This window comes from Oryzias latipes, chromosome 2 (genome assembly GCF_053564925.1).
Source record: "Oryzias latipes strain Hd-rR chromosome 2, Olatipes_Hd-rR_3.1".
Taxonomy (NCBI): Eukaryota; Metazoa; Chordata; class Actinopteri; order Beloniformes; family Adrianichthyidae; genus Oryzias; species Oryzias latipes.
Window position 1 is genome coordinate 12,087,095 of NC_136238.1, and position 19,215 is coordinate 12,106,309.

A 19,215-nucleotide genomic window follows, 5' to 3' on the forward strand; every position below is an offset into this window, starting at 1 on the left:
TTAAAGTACTACATTAGTTGAAAAGGTAAAAGATTAAAACAGGTAAAATAGTACATTTGGAAAGGAGCAGAACTGCCCTCTTCCTCGTAAAATCCCACTGCTATACAGTACAGACCAAAAGTTTGGACATACCTTCTCATTCAAAGAGTTTTCTTTATTTTCATGACTATGAATATTGTAGAGTCACACCGAAGGCATCAAAACTATGAATTAACACATGTGAAGTTATGTACATAACAAAACGGTGTAAAACAACTAAAAATATGTCATATTCTAGGTTCTTCATAGTAGCCACCTTTTGCTTTGATTACTGCTTTGCACACTCTTGGTATTCTCTTGATGAGCTTCAACAGGTACTCACCTGAAATGGTCATCCAACAGTCTTGAAGTAGTTCCCAGAGATGCTTAGCACTTGTTGGCCCTTTTGCCGTCACTCTGCGGTCCAGCTCACCCCAAACCATCTGGATTGGGTTCAGGACTGGTGACTGTGGAGGCCAGGTCATCTGTCGCAGCCCCCCACCACTCTCCTTGGTCACATAGCCCTTACACAGCCTGGAGGTGTGTTTGGGGTCATTGTCCTGTTGAAAAATAAATGATGGTCCAACTAAAATGAAACCAGATGGAAAAGCATGCCGCTGCAAGATGCTGTGGTAGCCATGCTGGTTCAGTATACCTTCAATTTGGAATAAATCCCCAACAGTGTCACCAGCAAAGCACCCCCACACCATCACACCTCCTCCTCCATGCTTCACGGTGGGAACCAGGCATCTAGAGTCACCCATTCACCTTTTTCTGGGTATCACAAAAACAGTGGTTGGAACCAAAAATCTCCAATTTAGACTCATCAGACCAAAGCACAGATTTCCACTGGTCTAATGTCCATTCCTTGTGTTCTTTAGCCTAAATAAGTCTCTTCTGCTTGTTTCCTTTCTTTAGCAGTGGTTTCCTAGCAGATATTCTACCATGAAGGCCTGATTCACACAGTCTCCTTTCAACAGTTGTTGTGGAGATGTGTCTGCTGCTAGAACTCTGTGTGCCATTGACCTGCTCTCTAATCAGAGCTGCTGTTAACCTGCCATTTCTGAGGCTGGTGGCTCGGATGAACTTATCCTCCACAGCAGAGGTGACTCTTGGTCTTCCTTTCCTGGGGCGGTCCGCATGTGAGCCAGTTTCTAAGTAGCGCTTGATGGTTTTTGTGACTGCACTTGGGGACACTTTCAAAGTTTTCCCATTTTTTTGGACTGACTGACCTCCATTTCTTAAAGTAATGATAGTCACTCTTACTTAGCTGCTTTTTTCTTGCCATAAAACACATTTTAACAGTCTATTCAGTAGGACTATCAGCTGTGTATCCACCTGACTTCTGCACAACACAACTGATGGTTCCAACCCCATTTATAAGGCAAGAAATCCCACTTATTAAACCTGACAGGGCACACCTGTGAAGTGAAAAACATTACAGGTGACTACATCTAGAAGCTCATCAAGAGAATGCCAAGAGTGTGCAAAGCAGTGATTAAAGCTAAAGGTGGCTACTATCAAGAACCTAGAATATGACATAATTTCAGTTGTTTCACACTTTGTCATGAGTATAATTCTACATGTGTTAATTCACAGTTTTGATTAGGGATGGGAATCGAAGCCCCATGAAGCTCTCATGGGGCTTCGTGTAAATGTGCCAGAAAAATGAATGAAGCATTTGGGGCTTCGAAACCACACAGAACAGCGGCATCTGGTGGCAGACAGGACATATATCATCTACTCCACTAAGTTCCTTGCCCTTGTAACACTTCAGTGTGGAAATAAAACAAAGACAATGTTTGAAGATTTGTGAGAAGTGCTTGTGTTACATTGTGAATGCCATGTATAAAGTGAGAATGAGTGATTGTGAACCAGGGTCTAACATGACTGGGTGGGATACATGTTATAGATTTTTATTTAAAAACAGAATTTTCTCCACTGTGCTGGGCTTCAGCCTGTTTCGTCTTTGGCTGACGATTTCGCCAGCCTTGGAGAAGATCCTCTCACAAGGCACAGATGAAGCTGGTGTGCATAAAAACTTCATTGCCAGCTTGTAGAGATGTGGGTATAAAACCTTGTGGGTAACCCAGTATCTCAGTGGGTCCTGAGTCCTTGGGATGTGAGGTTCCTTTAAGTACCTAGAAGGACATTAATAGCCTATTGTCATGCACCAGTCTAAAATGAGCAGAAGTTATGATGAGGATTCTAATCTTTACTGTACCTCTGAACCTCCACTGTTGCACTGGCAGTTGTGCTGGTCACCTGCTGTTGAACCCCCACATGGCTGTCCAGCAGGGCCCAGAGACCACCATCTTCCTGCTGACTTGAAGGACTTTCTCTAGGTGGCGACTGTGGCTGTGCCTCTGGAAGTAGCGCCTGCATTGTTGCAGCACACTCTTTAGTGAGTCGCTCTATGGCCGTGTGGGCAGAGCCTTGGCTGCAGAACCCCAGCTCTTTAAACCTTGGGTCCAACAAGGTTGCCATTGACAGAGCAGTGACCTTCTCCAGAGCTGAAAACCTCTCATGGAGATTGTTCTTCAAGTTAGTGGCCAGTTTTTCACCAAGTGGGTGTGTGATCTGACCACACCTGCTTGAGATGTAATGTTTCAGCATTTTGACCATGGGAATGACTTTGGATGCTGACACTCGTTTTTCTGTCGAAAGCTCAACTGTGGCCTCTTGAAACGGTGAAAGAATGCTCAAGCAGTGGTGTATGGCCTGGTAGTCCTCTGAGGTGAGTGGAGGAAGGTCTGTATGGAGGGTGGCCAGAGCTGCCCCCAGTGGCTCTCTCTCCTTAAACAACCTTTCCAACATATTAAATGTGCTGTTCCATCTTGTTTCCACCTAAGATAAGACAGCAAGCACATTTTAAAGGAGAGAAGAAAGTAACACAATAAACAACTGCAAAAACATGTAAAATCTTAGATTTAAAAAAAAGAAAATGTTTCACCTCTTGTATTAATTTGTGCTCTGGCCTGGCCAGCTGTCGCTGCATCTCTGACAGCTTCTCCTTCGCTGTGGTGCTGGATTTAAAAAGACCGACAATCCTACGCCCCTTACTTCGGATATCCTCTAGTTCAGGGGTTTGGGCAAGGGACTTTTTCACCACCAAATTAAGCATATGTGCAAAACACATTATGTGCCGAAGCAGTAATATATTAGCACATGCAACCATGTTGGGAGCACAGTCTGTAACCAGGCCTGTCACCTGGAAGAAAGATTACATGTTCACAAATAATGTATATTAGGTATTGGGAGGCCATATTTTCTTTTTTGAACACACTTTATTCAAGTATGCAGATCAATTATTGACTTTTACAGCATAACGAAATGAACGAAGAACAAGTGGCATCTCAGCAAAAATGAAGGTATCAACAGGAGTATTTCAAAAACAGTTTCCCAGGACTTAGAAAATATTACCATAAAAGTAAATAAATAATGAAACAATAATTGACAAAGAAATATTACATTGTACACTGATTATGAGTGGAAAAGCTGCCCGTAAAGGTAAACAATACTGACCCGTTGCAAAAACACCCTATGCTAAAATTTATCCATCTGGCCAACCAAAGTGTTCAGTCACAGGAGTCCATAAGTCATAAAACATCTCTGACCTCAAATGAAGTTTAGCTGTTATTTTTTCCATCAAATAGACTTTCCTCAAAGCCTCCAGCCACTGTTCAAAAGTCGGGGGTGAGGTTTTAAGCCAAGATCTGGTAATCATCTTTTTTGCCACCAGTAGAAGGATTTGTATAAGTTTAACTTTTTTCTTTTCTATACCTTCTTCTGGAAGGATGCCTATTATATAGTAAAGTGGATTTAATGGCAAGTTGACCTGTGTTATAACTTTAATAATGTTTTGAATTCCTTGCCAATATGGTATCAGAACAGGGCAGTCCCAAAAAATATGTGTGTGATCTCCAATTTTATTGCATTTCCTCCAACATAGATCAGATTTATTTTTGTCATATTTAGATATGGTGTAAGGAGTCTTGAAAAATCTCATCATAATCTTCCAGTTGAACTCATTCCATGTAGGACTGTTTGAAATTTTATGAACCCCCTCACAGATTGTTTCCCACTTTTCATCCTCAATGACAATGTTTGCCTCCAATTCCCATTTTCCTTTCAGATCTAATGAATTATCTGACAAGTGTGCCTGCAGACATTTGTACAAATTTGATACTATCTTCTTCCTTGATTTATCAACAATGCTTTTGATCATTAACTGTTCTATTTGAGTTGGTGGTTGTCTCAAAGCCTCCCATTCCCCACACGTCCTTAAGTAGTCCCTTATTTGCAAGTATCTGTAAAAATCCTTGGAATCTATACCGTATTTATCTTGTAATTGTTTGAAAGATTTTAAGATGTCTCCGTCAAATAATTGATGTATTGTTAATAAACCTTTTTTGCCCCAGTCTGAGAAACCAGGATCTATCTTGTTTGGCAAAAAGTCTGCTATTTTGGAAATTTTGAGTGCTCTTGAAGTTGTCAGGGGGGCGCCAATGTTTTTCCTCACAGTTGACCATACTCTCTGTGTACACAGTATCAAATTGTTTCTTATTTTGAGGTCTCTCCATTTTTTCTGTCCCAGGAATGGTGCTGTTTCAAGTGAAACTGAGGGAGAAGCATAGTTTTCCAGTTTTATCCAATTTGTATCCTCATCTTGGCTCACCCATTCAGCCAACCCTCTTAGTTGAGCCGCCCAATAATAAAGCTTGAGATTTGGTAATCCTAAACCGCCATCCCTCTTAGAACTACATAATATTTTTTTCCGAATGGGAGGCCATATTGATGAATGATTTTGTACTTTATTGATCTGGCTCGCACCTTCCCTTTAATTCCCCATTCTTCCATGAGAAGATTTTTGGCCTCAGCCAAGTGAGCTGCAGTGTGGGTTTGGGGAAACTTCAGAACCCCCAAGACCACAGAGGCCAGCTCCACCTAGAATGAACAAAGTCAAACTGAGATACATAAACCAAAGCATTGCACAAAGCAGGGGATACCTACCTCCTCGGTGATAAAAATGGCATGTTACAGCCAAGTAAGCGTCCATGTTAATGGATGTCCACATGTCTGCTGTAAGGCTGACAGCAGAGGCCCTGCTAACCACATCTAAAGCCTTCTCCTTTTTGGCTTTGTACTTCTCCTCCACCATTGTCCTCAAGGCCTTCCTATTAGGAATTATGTAGGATGGGTCCAAAAGGTTGACAAAAGCCTAATAGTGACAAATAAAATACAGCTTATTATGTACACAAAAACAAATAATGTAAATGCTATATAATATTAGCCACCTTACCTTGAAGCCTTTGTCTTCAACAATTTAAAATGGTTGTGCATCCATTACAATCATATCCACCAATGCAGAATCAAGTTCTTGCTTTCTTGACACTGCAAAATATACATATGAAGAAAAAAAAAAAATTAATTGTAGAAGCTGAGCCTCGAAACCCGGAACCTCAGCATTCACATGTCACTGATTTTTCCACTTTTTCCACTACCATCTGTTTCAGTTCTTAGTGTGCCATTAGTTGGATATATTCTTATTACCAATACAAGGTGGATTGAAGGCTTGATTTGCCGACTGCGGAGTTTCAACATGATGAACGGAGCGGAGATGTCGCATCATGGAGGATGTACTATCATTAAATGCAAATTCATGTTTGCAAATCAAACATTGCACCTAAAAAAAAAAATGGAAAGAATAAAAATGATTCCTTTCAACTGACAGACATACCTATAAAACTGACATAATCAGCAATGGCTACTAATAAAATAACGTTAATAGTGTATTACCTTATTTGGAGAAATCAAGTTGAAATGATCCCAAGCCACAGAACGTTTTTTACCGGGTGCCATGACGTTGATTCTTACGATACACGGGAAACAACAGAACTGGTCGGGAAACGTTGTTTGGGATTCATCTGTATTTATAGACAACAGCGCGCCCTTCTGATCAAACACACCTGAGATCTGAAACCTGGTTCAGGTGAGTGATGCATTTGGCGCGTCATACGTCATCAATCACGTGATCTGCGCTGGTTGACACACGCTTTGAAACATTGTGCCGAAACACTCTGTTTCATGAAGGTGAACCGCGCGCCGAAGCCCCGTGTCAAACGGGCCATCCCTAGTTTTGATGCCTTCAATTCAATTTTATTTGTATAGCCCAAAATCACAACAACAGTCGTCTAGATGGGCTTCGAAGTGAAACATGAACTCAAAAGGATCATGAATACAAAGAGTTCAATAGGAAAATACTAAAATGAACTACAAACTGACTAAGCCATACTGGCATCCCTGCCCTTAGACCCCCCTTCGCGGTAAGGAAAAACTCCTAAAAAAACGGATTCCGGAAAAAACGAAGAAACCTCAGGGGTGCCCACATGAAGGAGGGATCTTCCCCCAGGACGGACAGGCGATTTACCAGAACTCTTAGAAAAGAATTAACTTATCTAACCCTACTACTACATATATAAAGTCCAGCAGACGAGCTTCATCCAGCCGTGGTTGGGGGGACAGTCAAGGGCGCGAGTCGAGCCGGAGACAGGAAACACAGCCAGGAGTAGGAGCGGGAGCAAAGGCGAGGTACACTGTCAGGAACAGGAGCACAGATGAGCCAACTGGAATCTGGAAGCACTCCCACTCCCCAGGAGGGGAGAGGGAAAGAGGAACTCTACAATATTCATAGTCATGAAAATAAAGAAAACTCTTTTAAATGAGAAACTTTTGGTCCGTACTTTATAGGAGTGTGATTTTACACGGAAGATGGCAGTTCTGCTTCTTTCCAAATGTACTATTTTACCTGTTTTCATCTCTTACCTTTTCAACTAATGTAGTACTTTAAAAGTTTGGAGTAAAAACTGTGAAAAAGAGAGAATCAAGCTCTTAAAGGTTCTGTGGGTGGCTCTCAAAAGAGCCGTTGTGGGTCAGTCCTTGGAGGACAGAAAACAGGATTCTGGAGCTGCCATGGGTCTGCTCCCTCTGCAGGAAAGTGGATCATGAAGGAGTCTCTCAGCTGGAGAGCCTCTCTGTTGATACGACTTCCTAGCAAGAATGTTATAGAATTCCAGATTAGAATCACTCCCCCTACCTAAATCACCAAAGCAACCTGAATTTATATTTGTGGCAAAAAGACGAAATATTTTTTAGATGTTACTCATTATTTATATAATATTTATCAATATTTATATAATCAAATTGCCTAAGGGAGCCGGTTTAGCTCGTGCTGGTATGCGGCACCTTCCGAACGTGGAACCAGGGTTCGAATCCGGGCTGCTCCCTATTCCCTTCTCTCCTTGTCTGTGCCAGTCCCAAGCCCCGATCAATCGAGAGGGTTGCGTCAGGAAGGGCATCCGGCGTAAAACATTGCCAAGTTAACCATGCGACTCGTATGTGGGTGTGGCTCAAGATTTTAAACACAGAGAAAATTCTCACAAACATGACATCACTGTGTGGATGATATAATGTAATGTCAAGTTATGTCATCTGACATCATGTGATGTCATGTCATGTGTGTCTCATGTGTGTGACAAACACATGACACACATGTCATGTGTGTGTCATTTGATCTCTTTATACAGTGGATGACATCACAATTATCAGTGATATCGGTAAAATTCTCTGCATATACCCCATTGTATCTAACTGCTGCAATTGTAGCACAAACCACGGTTCTATGGTTTATACTATAATTTTATTATAATCAAACGATTATGATGAACACAACTGAGATGGATCAAGACTTTTTCGATGTCTTTGAAGTTATAGATTTAACTGAATTCCCTGACTCTGTAACTGCTCCTGCCCCTGACAACATGCCTGACACCCTTGTTGAAAATACTGACAACTTTTTCAACGAAAATCCAGGAGCATCATTAAACTGCCAAACTTTTGGAGCTTTGGAGAGAAATGTTCAAGCACAGACTGGAAAATCACGCAAAAGAGGAAGAGATGATTCTTTAAAGGTTCAAGATTATCAACCCAAACGACTCAGACATCCTGAACCTGTCAATCATTACCAAGTCCCTAGCCTATCTGAGGAGCCTGACCACCTCACAAACTGGCTGGCTCTAGACCCTCACAGACAAAGCTTAGGTTATAGGAGAAGACGTGGAACATCTACCGCACGGCCTTCTGAAGAGGAAAACGATCAGAAAAAGAGAACAAAAAACTTTGAGATGGGACCAGATTTGACAAAGGTACCCACAGAATCTCTGGACTTATGGCAGTCTCATCCACAACCCCCAGCTCGCCCCGTCCATGAATCTGCTTCAGAGAATGTCTCTGCAGAAAAACATTTAGAAGAACTACTGGAGTCTGTAACTCCTGCTGCCCCTGAGGACATATTTGACATTCTTGAAATAAATACTGATAACTTTTTTAATGAAAGTCCAGGAGCATCATTGGACTCCCAAACTTCTGGAGCTTTTGAGAAAGATCTTCACGCACAAACTGGAAAGTCACTCAAAAGAGGAAGAGATGATTCTTTCAATGTTCCAGATTATCAACCCAAACGGCTCAGACAAGAGGAAAACGAAAATCCTGAACCTTTCATTCAGTACCAAATATCTCACGTACCTTCAATATCTGAACCAGTTCACTCAAACTTTCAAGAGATGAGCACAGCTCTACAAGAGATTCCAGAAAACTGGACTTTTAGGAGCACCGACAACAGTTATTACCCACAAGGCTTTGAAGAGGCAGCTAACACCAATGTTGGATCTGAACTGACAGAGAGGAGAGCAAATTTTGAGATGGAACTAAATGTTGAGGAAGAACCAGAAGAATCTTCCTCTTCATGGGAGGAAGATCCATCACTACCTCAGCTCCTCAGAGAATGTATTTCAGAAGATTTCTGTGATGAACTCTATTTTGATGATTTTCTGAAATACATCAACTAAAGTTTTAAAACAAAATTCAAAAACATTGTAGAACTCCAAAAAAAAAAAAAAAAAAAAAGTTGGCAACACAAAAAAGCAGATGTTACAAATTAACATTATTGTTCATTGGTCAATAGTTTTAGTTTTAATTTTGTTTAATTCCAGTTTTTATGTAAAATATCTATTCTTTGAATTTACAATCTTTTTTTTATCCTAATTTGACCCCATAAATCAAATTAGGAAATCATCAAAAACAGTTAGAAAAGCTATTTTTTAATACATTGTTTATTTTTATTGATTTAGTCTTGTTTCTGTAGTTAAAGGGTTAATGGTATTTAAAATAAATTGTTTGAAAATTGAAAATGTAAAAAATATTGGGTGAACAAAGATCGTACACATCACTGTAGTATGATGGTATGGGGGAGGAATGAACAATGGTGGCTGGGCGCTCCCTCACTGATAGGGGGAGGAGCTCGGTCACCGGGAGAAAACTAGGAGTAGAGCCGCCGCTCCTCCTCATCAAGAGGAGCCAATGCAGGCTCGAGCATCTGGCCTGGATTCTTCCTGGACACCGAGGTGTTCCAGACATGTTCCACTGGGTGGAAGCCCCGGGGAAGACCCAGGACACACTGGAGAGACGATGTCTCTCAGCTGGCCTGGGAACGTCTCAGGGCAGCCCCCAGAAGAGATGGAGGAAGTGGGCGGGGGGAGGGATATCTGTGCAAGTTGTGTGGAAGTGTTTTTTTTCTGCACAAATCTCTATGTGCAGAAATAGTTTTTGTGTTCCTTTGTGTATTAGTGGGTTCTCTCCGGGCGCTCCGGCTTTCCCTAGATTCTAAAAAAGAATTTATTTTTAAGTGAATTGGGCATCTTTGTTTAGACTGCTGCCCCCCTGACCAAGTCCCAGATGAGAGGAAGAAGATGGATGGATGGATGGATGGATGGATGGATGGATGGATGGATGTTTTTTTTTTTCTGCACAAATGCCTCTATGTGCAAAAATAGTTTGTGTTCCTTTGTGTATTAGTGGGTTCTCACCGGGTGCTCCGGCTTTCCCTAGATTCTAAAGACTTTTTTTAATGAATTAGAGGCTAAACAATATGGTCAGTGTCTGCTGTGGGCCATAATAATAACAATTAAAAATAAATAATAAAATACACAAATAAATAAATAAATAAATAAATAAATAAATAAATAAATAAATAAATAAATAAATAAATAAATAAATAAATAAATAAATAAATAAATAAATAAATAAATAAATAAATAAATAAATAGACAAACAAACATCAGTCACTAAAATGTATAGATAATGAACCAAATTAAAGTTTGGCAGTCTTGTGGGTTTTCTCCGAGATCTTCGGCTTCCCCACGTTAATTGTTAGTGATTGGCTAGTGACTGATAAATATCCCCTCCCTGAATCGCCACCTTATCGTGGTGGAGGGGTTTGCGTGCCCGAATGATCCCAGGAGCCGGTAGCCGGGTGGTGTTTTCCACCTCAAACTGGAACTGGGAGATTGGCCAGACTAAGGGCGATTCAAACAAAAACCTTTTCAGTACTAGATCCACTTACTCCCCCCAATAAGAGTTACCAGTGCCCCACCCTGGAGCCAGACTAGTCAGTTCTTGTCTGGTGGCTTTTAAATCCTCTGGGCAGTGGACAGCAGGCATGTTGTCCTGAAGGCCCCCAAAGCAAAAGATTTTTCTGTAGTTCCTCTTCTGACTTTGGTTGGTTGTTGGTGATAGATGTTGGAGCAGGACGAGTGACGGTGGAACACTGGCTTTATCCACCTTTGGTTAGACGCTTCACAGTGGATCAGTCAATTGTCTGTCTCCAATGAGTCCTCAATCCCCAGAGAAAAAAAAACAAGAACTCCTTCCCCGTGTCTTTGTGGCAGATGAGGCCACTTCCCACTGCAGAGAAACCCCATGCAGTCATTCCCTGGGTGCCTCCTTTCCCGATAGAGGTGCATCTTCGACTACGACTTATCCCAGCCCGCATGCTTGTAAAGAATGTCTTCAGGATGTTCTCTGCACAGTAGGGTCTGTATTGGCGCCTGACTGAGGATCCAGAGCAGAGTATAAAGTTCTCGTGTTCTGCACAGCTTCTCATCAGCACCACAGGAACCTGCAGAGATGAGGCTGTGGTAACTGAAGACGAGCTGCTGCAAGGTATAAAATAGGTTGCTGCCAACAGAGAGGCTTTCCAGCTGAGAGACTCCTTCATGATCCACTTTCCTGCAGAGGGAGCAGACCCATGGCAGCTCCAGAATCCTGTTTTCTCTCCTCCAAGGACTGACCCACAACGGCTCTTTTGAGAGCCACCCACAGAACCTTTAAGAGCTTGATTCTCTCTTTTTCACAGTTTTTACTCCAAACTTTTAAAGTACTACATTAGTTGAAAAGGTAAAAGATTAAAACAGGTAAAATAGTACATTTGGAAAGGAGCAGAACTGCCCTCTTCCTCGTAAAATCCCACTGCTATACAGTACAGACCAAAAGTTTGGACATACCTTCTCATTCAAAGAGTTTTCTTTATTTTCATGACTATGAATATTGTAGAGTCACACCGAAGGCATCAAAACTATGAATTAACACATGTGAAGTTATGTACATAACAAAACGGTGTAAAACAACTAAAAATATGTCATATTCTAGGTTCTTCATAGTAGCCACCTTTTGCTTTGATTACTGCTTTGCACACTCTTGGTATTCTCTTGATGAGCTTCAACAGGTACTCACCTGAAATGGTCATCCAACAGTCTTGAAGTAGTTCCCAGAGATGCTTAGCACTTGTTGGCCCTTTTGCCGTCACTCTGCGGTCCAGCTCACCCCAAACCATCTGGATTGGGTTCAGGACTGGTGACTGTGGAGGCCAGGTCATCTGTCGCAGCCCCCCACCACTCTCCTTGGTCACATAGCCCTTACACAGCCTGGAGGTGTGTTTGGGGTCATTGTCCTGTTGAAAAATAAATGATGGTCCAACTAAAATGAAACCAGATGGAAAAGCATGCCGCTGCAAGATGCTGTGGTAGCCATGCTGGTTCAGTATACCTTCAATTTGGAATAAATCCCCAACAGTGTCACCAGCAAAGCACCCCCACACCATCACACCTCCTCCTCCATGCTTCACGGTGGGAACCAGGCATCTAGAGTCACCCATTCACCTTTTTCTGGGTATCACAAAAACAGTGGTTGGAACCAAAAATCTCCAATTTAGACTCATCAGACCAAAGCACAGATTTCCACTGGTCTAATGTCCATTCCTTGTGTTCTTTAGCCTAAATAAGTCTCTTCTGCTTGTTTCCTTTCTTTAGCAGTGGTTTCCTAGCAGATATTCTACCATGAAGGCCTGATTCACACAGTCTCCTTTCAACAGTTGTTGTGGAGATGTGTCTGCTGCTAGAACTCTGTGTGCCATTGACCTGCTCTCTAATCAGAGCTGCTGTTAACCTGCCATTTCTGAGGCTGGTGGCTCGGATGAACTTATCCTCCACAGCAGAGGTGACTCTTGGTCTTCCTTTCCTGGGGCGGTCCGCATGTGAGCCAGTTTCTAAGTAGCGCTTGATGGTTTTTGTGACTGCACTTGGGGACACTTTCAAAGTTTTCCCATTTTTTTGGACTGACTGACCTCCATTTCTTAAAGTAATGATAGTCACTCTTACTTAGCTGCTTTTTTCTTGCCATAAAACACATTTTAACAGTCTATTCAGTAGGACTATCAGCTGTGTATCCACCTGACTTCTGCACAACACAACTGATGGTTCCAACCCCATTTATAAGGCAAGAAATCCCACTTATTAAACCTGACAGGGCACACCTGTGAAGTGAAAAACATTACAGGTGACTACATCTAGAAGCTCATCAAGAGAATGCCAAGAGTGTGCAAAGCAGTGATTAAAGCTAAAGGTGGCTACTATCAAGAACCTAGAATATGACATAATTTCAGTTGTTTCACACTTTGTCATGAGTATAATTCTACATGTGTTAATTCACAGTTTTGATTAGGGATGGGAATCGAAGCCCCATGAAGCTCTCATGGGGCTTCGTGTAAATGTGCCAGAAAAATGAATGAAGCATTTGGGGCTTCGAAACCACACAGAACAGCGGCATCTGGTGGCAGACAGGACATATATCATCTACTCCACTAAGTTCCTTGCCCTTGTAACACTTCAGTGTGGAAATAAAACAAAGACAATGTTTGAAGATTTGTGAGAAGTGCTTGTGTTACATTGTGAATGCCATGTATAAAGTGAGAATGAGTGATTGTGAACCAGGGTCTAACATGACTGGGTGGGATACATGTTATAGATTTTTATTTAAAAACAGAATTTTCTCCACTGTGCTGGGCTTCAGCCTGTTTCGTCTTTGGCTGACGATTTCGCCAGCCTTGGAGAAGATCCTCTCACAAGGCACAGATGAAGCTGGTGTGCATAAAAACTTCATTGCCAGCTTGTAGAGATGTGGGTATAAAACCTTGTGGGTAACCCAGTATCTCAGTGGGTCCTGAGTCCTTGGGATGTGAGGTTCCTTTAAGTACCTAGAAGGACATTAATAGCCTATTGTCATGCACCAGTCTAAAATGAGCAGAAGTTATGATGAGGATTCTAATCTTTACTGTACCTCTGAACCTCCACTGTTGCACTGGCAGTTGTGCTGGTCACCTGCTGTTGAACCCCCACATGGCTGTCCAGCAGGGCCCAGAGACCACCATCTTCCTGCTGACTTGAAGGACTTTCTCTAGGTGGCGACTGTGGCTGTGCCTCTGGAAGTAGCGCCTGCATTGTTGCAGCACACTCTTTAGTGAGTCGCTCTATGGCCGTGTGGGCAGAGCCTTGGCTGCAGAACCCCAGCTCTTTAAACCTTGGGTCCAACAAGGTTGCCATTGACAGAGCAGTGACCTTCTCCAGAGCTGAAAACCTCTCATGGAGATTGTTCTTCAAGTTAGTGGCCAGTTTTTCACCAAGTGGGTGTGTGATCTGACCACACCTGCTTGAGATGTAATGTTTCAGCATTTTGACCATGGGAATGACTTTGGATGCTGACACTCGTTTTTCTGTCGAAAGCTCAACTGTGGCCTCTTGAAACGGTGAAAGAATGCTCAAGCAGTGGTGTATGGCCTGGTAGTCCTCTGAGGTGAGTGGAGGAAGGTCTGTATGGAGGGTGGCCAGAGCTGCCCCCAGTGGCTCTCTCTCCTTAAACAACCTTTCCAACATATTAAATGTGCTGTTCCATCTTGTTTCCACCTAAGATAAGACAGCAAGCACATTTTAAAGGAGAGAAGAAAGTAACACAATAAACAACTGCAAAAACATGTAAAATCTTAGATTTAAAAAAAAGAAAATGTTTCACCTCTTGTATTAATTTGTGCTCTGGCCTGGCCAGCTGTCGCTGCATCTCTGACAGCTTCTCCTTCGCTGTGGTGCTGGATTTAAAAAGACCGACAATCCTACGCCCCTTACTTCGGATATCCTCTAGTTCAGGGGTTTGGGCAAGGGACTTTTTCACCACCAAATTAAGCATATGTGCAAAACACATTATGTGCCGAAGCAGTAATATATTAGCACATGCAACCATGTTGGGAGCACAGTCTGTAACCAGGCCTGTCACCTGGAAGAAAGATTACATGTTCACAAATAATGTATATTAGGTATTGGGAGGCCATATTTTCTTTTTTGAACACACTTTATTCAAGTATGCAGATCAATTATTGACTTTTACAGCATAACGAAATGAACGAAGAACAAGTGGCATCTCAGCAAAAATGAAGGTATCAACAGGAGTATTTCAAAAACAGTTTCCCAGGACTTAGAAAATATTACCATAAAAGTAAATAAATAATGAAACAATAATTGACAAAGAAATATTACATTGTACACTGATTATGAGTGGAAAAGCTGCCCGTAAAGGTAAACAATACTGACCCGTTGCAAAAACACCCTATGCTAAAATTTATCCATCTGGCCAACCAAAGTGTTCAGTCACAGGAGTCCATAAGTCATAAAACATCTCTGACCTCAAATGAAGTTTAGCTGTTATTTTTTCCATCAAATAGACTTTCCTCAAAGCCTCCAGCCACTGTTCAAAAGTCGGGGGTGAGGTTTTAAGCCAAGATCTGGTAATCATCTTTTTTGCCACCAGTAGAAGGATTTGTATAAGTTTAACTTTTTTCTTTTCTATACCTTCTTCTGGAAGGATGCCTATTATATAGTAAAGTGGATTTAATGGCAAGTTGACCTGTGTTATAACTTTAATAATGTTTTGAATTCCTTGCCAATATGGTATCAGAACAGGGCAGTCCCAAAAAATATGTGTGTGATCTCCAATTTTATTGCATTTCCTCCAACATAGATCAGATTTATTTTTGTCATATTTAGATATGGTGTAAGGAGTCTTGAAAAATCTCATCATAATCTTCCAGTTGAACTCATTCCATGTAGGACTGTTTGAAATTTTATGAACCCCCTCACAGATTGTTTCCCACTTTTCATCCTCAATGACAATGTTTGCCTCCAATTCCCATTTTCCTTTCAGATCTAATGAATTATCTGACAAGTGTGCCTGCAGACATTTGTACAAATTTGATACTATCTTCTTCCTTGATTTATCAACAATGCTTTTGATCATTAACTGTTCTATTTGAGTTGGTGGTTGTCTCAAAGCCTCCCATTCCCCACACGTCCTTAAGTAGTCCCTTATTTGCAAGTATCTGTAAAAATCCTTGGAATCTATACCGTATTTATCTTGTAATTGTTTGAAAGATTTTAAGATGTCTCCGTCAAATAATTGATGTATTGTTAATAAACCTTTTTTGCCCCAGTCTGAGAAACCAGGATCTATCTTGTTTGGCAAAAAGTCTGCTATTTTGGAAATTTTGAGTGCTCTTGAAGTTGTCAGGGGGGCGCCAATGTTTTTCCTCACAGTTGACCATACTCTCTGTGTACACAGTATCAAATTGTTTCTTATTTTGAGGTCTCTCCATTTTTTCTGTCCCAGGAATGGTGCTGTTTCAAGTGAAACTGAGGGAGAAGCATAGTTTTCCAGTTTTATCCAATTTGTATCCTCATCTTGGCTCACCCATTCAGCCAACCCTCTTAGTTGAGCCGCCCAATAATAAAGCTTGAGATTTGGTAATCCTAAACCGCCATCCCTCTTAGAACTACATAATATTTTTTTCCGAATGGGAGGCCATATTGATGAATGATTTTGTACTTTATTGATCTGGCTCGCACCTTCCCTTTAATTCCCCATTCTTCCATGAGAAGATTTTTGGCCTCAGCCAAGTGAGCTGCAGTGTGGGTTTGGGGAAACTTCAGAACCCCCAAGACCACAGAGGCCAGCTCCACCTAGAATGAACAAAGTCAAACTGAGATACATAAACCAAAGCATTGCACAAAGCAGGGGATACCTACCTCCTCGGTGATAAAAATGGCATGTTACAGCCAAGTAAGCGTCCATGTTAATGGATGTCCACATGTCTGCTGTAAGGCTGACAGCAGAGGCCCTGCTAACCACATCTAAAGCCTTCTCCTTTTTGGCTTTGTACTTCTCCTCCACCATTGTCCTCAAGGCCTTCCTATTAGGAATTATGTAGGATGGGTCCAAAAGGTTGACAAAAGCCTAATAGTGACAAATAAAATACAGCTTATTATGTACACAAAAACAAATAATGTAAATGCTATATAATATTAGCCACCTTACCTTGAAGCCTTTGTCTTCAACAATTTAAAATGGTTGTGCATCCATTACAATCATATCCACCAATGCAGAATCAAGTTCTTGCTTTCTTGACACTGCAAAATATACATATGAAGAAAAAAAAAAAATTAATTGTAGAAGCTGAGCCTCGAAACCCGGAACCTCAGCATTCACATGTCACTGATTTTTCCACTTTTTCCACTACCATCTGTTTCAGTTCTTAGTGTGCCATTAGTTGGATATATTCTTATTACCAATACAAGGTGGATTGAAGGCTTGATTTGCCGACTGCGGAGTTTCAACATGATGAACGGAGCGGAGATGTCGCATCATGGAGGATGTACTATCATTAAATGCAAATTCATGTTTGCAAATCAAACATTGCACCTAAAAAAAAAAATGGAAAGAATAAAAATGATTCCTTTCAACTGACAGACATACCTATAAAACTGACATAATCAGCAATGGCTACTAATAAAATAACGTTAATAGTGTATTACCTTATTTGGAGAAATCAAGTTGAAATGATCCCAAGCCACAGAACGTTTTTTACCGGGTGCCATGACGTTGATTCTTACGATACACGGGAAACAACAGAACTGGTCGGGAAACGTTGTTTGGGATTCATCTGTATTTATAGACAACAGCGCGCCCTTCTGATCAAACACACCTGAGATCTGAAACCTGGTTCAGGTGAGTGATGCATTTGGCGCGTCATACGTCATCAATCACGTGATCTGCGCTGGTTGACACACGCTTTGAAACATTGTGCCGAAACACTCTGTTTCATGAAGGTGAACCGCGCGCCGAAGCCCCGTGTCAAACGGGCCATCCCTAGTTTTGATGCCTTCAATTCAATTTTATTTGTATAGCCCAAAATCACAACAACAGTCGTCTAGATGGGCTTCGAAGTGAAACATGAACTCAAAAGGATCATGAATACAAAGAGTTCAATAGGAAAATACTAAAATGAACTACAAACTGACTAAGCCATACTGGCATCCCTGCCCTTAGACCCCCCTTCGCGGTAAGGAAAAACTCCTAAAAAAACGGATTCCGGAAAAAACGAAGAAACCTCAGGGGTGCCCACATGAAGGAGGGATCTTCCCCCAGGACGGACAGGCGATTTACCAGAACTCTTAGAAAAGAATTAACTTATCTAACCCTACTACTACATATATAAAGTCCAGCAGACGAGCTTCATCCAGCCGTGGTTGGGGGGACAGTCAAGTGCGCGAGTCGAGCCGGAGACAGGAACCACAGCCAGGTGTAGGAGCAGGAGCAGAGACGAGGTACACTGTCAGGAACAGGAGCACGGATGAGCCAACTGGAATCTGGAAGCACTCCCACTCCCCAGGAGGGGAGAGGGAAAGAGGAACTCTACAATATTCATAGTCATGAAAATAAAGAAAACTCTTTTAAATGAGAAACTTTTGGTCCGTACTTTATAGGAGTGTGATTTTACACGGAAGATGGCAGTTCTGCTTCTTTCCAAATGTACTATTTTACCTGTTTTCATCTCTTACCTTTTCAACTAATGTAGTACTTTAAAAGTTTGGAGTAAAAACTGTGAAAAAGAGAGAATCAAGCTCTTAAAGGTTCTGTGGGTGGCTCTCAAAAGAGCCGTTGTGGGTCAGTCCTTGGAGGACAGAAAACAGGATTCTGGAGCTGCCATGGGTCTGCTCCCTCTGCAGGAAAGTGGATCATGAAGGAGTCTCTCAGCTGGAGAGCCTCTCTGTTGATACGACTTCCTAGCAAGAATGTTATAGAATTCCAGATTAGAATCACTCCCCCTACCTAAATCACCAAAGCAACCTGAATTTATATTTGTGGCAAAAAGACGAAATATTTTTTAGATGTTACTCATTATTTATATAATATTTATCAATATTTATATAATCAAATTGCCTAAGGGAGCCGGTTTAGCTCGTGCTGGTATGCGGCACCTTCCGAACGTGGAACCAGGGTTCGAATCCGGGCTGCTCCCTATTCCCTTCTCTCCTTGTCTGTGCCAGTCCCAAGCCCCGATCAATCGAGAGGGTTGCGTCAGGAAGGGCATCCGGCGTAAAACATTGCCAAGTTAACCATGCGACTCGTATGTGGGTGTGGCTCAAGATTTTAAACACAGAGAAAATTCTCACAAACATGACATCACTGTGTGGATGATATAATGTAATGTCAAGTTATGTCATCTGACATCATGTGATGTCATGTCATGTGTGTCTCATGTGTGTGACAAACACATGACACACATGTCATGTGTGTGTCATTTGATCTCTTTATACAGTGGATGACATCACAATTATCAGTGATATCGGTAAAATTCTCTGCATATACCCCATTGTATCTAACTGCTGCAATTGTAGCACAAACCACGGTTCTATGGTTTATACTATAATTTTATTATAATCAAACGATTATGATGAACACAACTGAGATGGATCAAGACTTTTTTGATGTCTTTGAAGTTATAGATTTAACTGAATTCCCTGACTCTGTAACTGCTCCTGCCCCTGACAACATGCCTGACACCCTTGTTGAAAATACTGTCAACCTTTTCAACGAAAATCCAGGAGCATCATTAAACTCCCAAACTTTTGGAGCTTTGGAGAG

General features: G+C 41.6%; 2 protein-coding genes and 2 long non-coding RNA genes across 8 annotated transcripts; all 4 read right to left on the reverse strand.

Annotated features, from left to right (window-relative positions):
- Nucleotides 1-361: 361 nt before the first annotated feature.
- On the reverse strand, nt 362-799 carry LOC144990153 (uncharacterized). The gene is made up of 2 exons (XR_013654125.1): nt 674-799; nt 362-578 (listed from the first exon to the last, which is right to left on the reverse strand). It is a non-coding gene; the product is annotated as an uncharacterized LOC144990153 (long non-coding RNA).
- A 1,119-nt stretch (nt 800-1,918) lies between these two features.
- On the reverse strand, nt 1,919-7,372 carry LOC111948808 (zinc finger BED domain-containing protein 4-like). Of its 3 annotated transcripts, none has more exons than XR_013654123.1 (4): nt 5,572-7,372; nt 5,321-5,412; nt 2,972-5,239; nt 1,919-2,865 (listed from the first exon to the last, which is right to left on the reverse strand). XR_013654123.1 is itself a non-coding variant. In XM_023963594.2 (3 exons), the coding sequence occupies exons 1-3, from the start codon at nt 3,194-3,196 to the stop codon at nt 1,925-1,927; spliced, it is 1,083 nt and encodes a 360-aa protein (XP_023819362.2). In that variant the 5' UTR covers nt 3,197-3,286; the 3' UTR covers nt 1,919-1,924. The 3 variants fall into 3 exon arrangements, 1 of the variants encoding a protein (XP_023819362.2); XR_013654124.1 differs by having other exon boundaries at nt 1,919-2,159; nt 2,243-5,239; nt 5,572-7,359; XM_023963594.2 differs by lacking the exons at nt 5,321-5,412; nt 5,572-7,372 and having other exon boundaries at nt 1,919-2,159; nt 2,243-2,865; nt 2,972-3,286.
- Nucleotides 7,373-11,646: 4,274 nt separating this feature from the next.
- LOC144990154 (uncharacterized) lies at nt 11,647-12,084 on the reverse strand. Its single transcript, XR_013654128.1, has 2 exons — nt 11,959-12,084; nt 11,647-11,863 (listed from the first exon to the last, which is right to left on the reverse strand). It is a non-coding gene; the product is annotated as an uncharacterized LOC144990154 (long non-coding RNA).
- Nucleotides 12,085-13,203: 1,119 nt separating this feature from the next.
- Nucleotides 13,204-18,639, reverse strand: LOC111948809 (zinc finger BED domain-containing protein 4-like). 3 transcript variants are annotated; one of them, XR_013654126.1, is made up of 4 exons: nt 16,857-18,639; nt 16,606-16,697; nt 14,257-16,524; nt 13,204-14,150 (listed from the first exon to the last, which is right to left on the reverse strand). XR_013654126.1 is itself a non-coding variant. In XM_023963600.2 (3 exons), exons 1-3 carry the CDS (start codon nt 14,479-14,481, stop codon nt 13,210-13,212), a joined length of 1,083 nt encoding a protein of 360 aa, XP_023819368.2. In that variant the 5' UTR covers nt 14,482-14,571; the 3' UTR covers nt 13,204-13,209. The 3 variants fall into 3 exon arrangements, 1 of the variants encoding a protein (XP_023819368.2); XR_013654127.1 differs by having other exon boundaries at nt 13,204-13,444; nt 13,528-16,524; nt 16,857-18,626; XM_023963600.2 differs by lacking the exons at nt 16,606-16,697; nt 16,857-18,639 and having other exon boundaries at nt 13,204-13,444; nt 13,528-14,150; nt 14,257-14,571.
- Between the last annotated feature and the right edge of the window lie 576 nt (nt 18,640-19,215).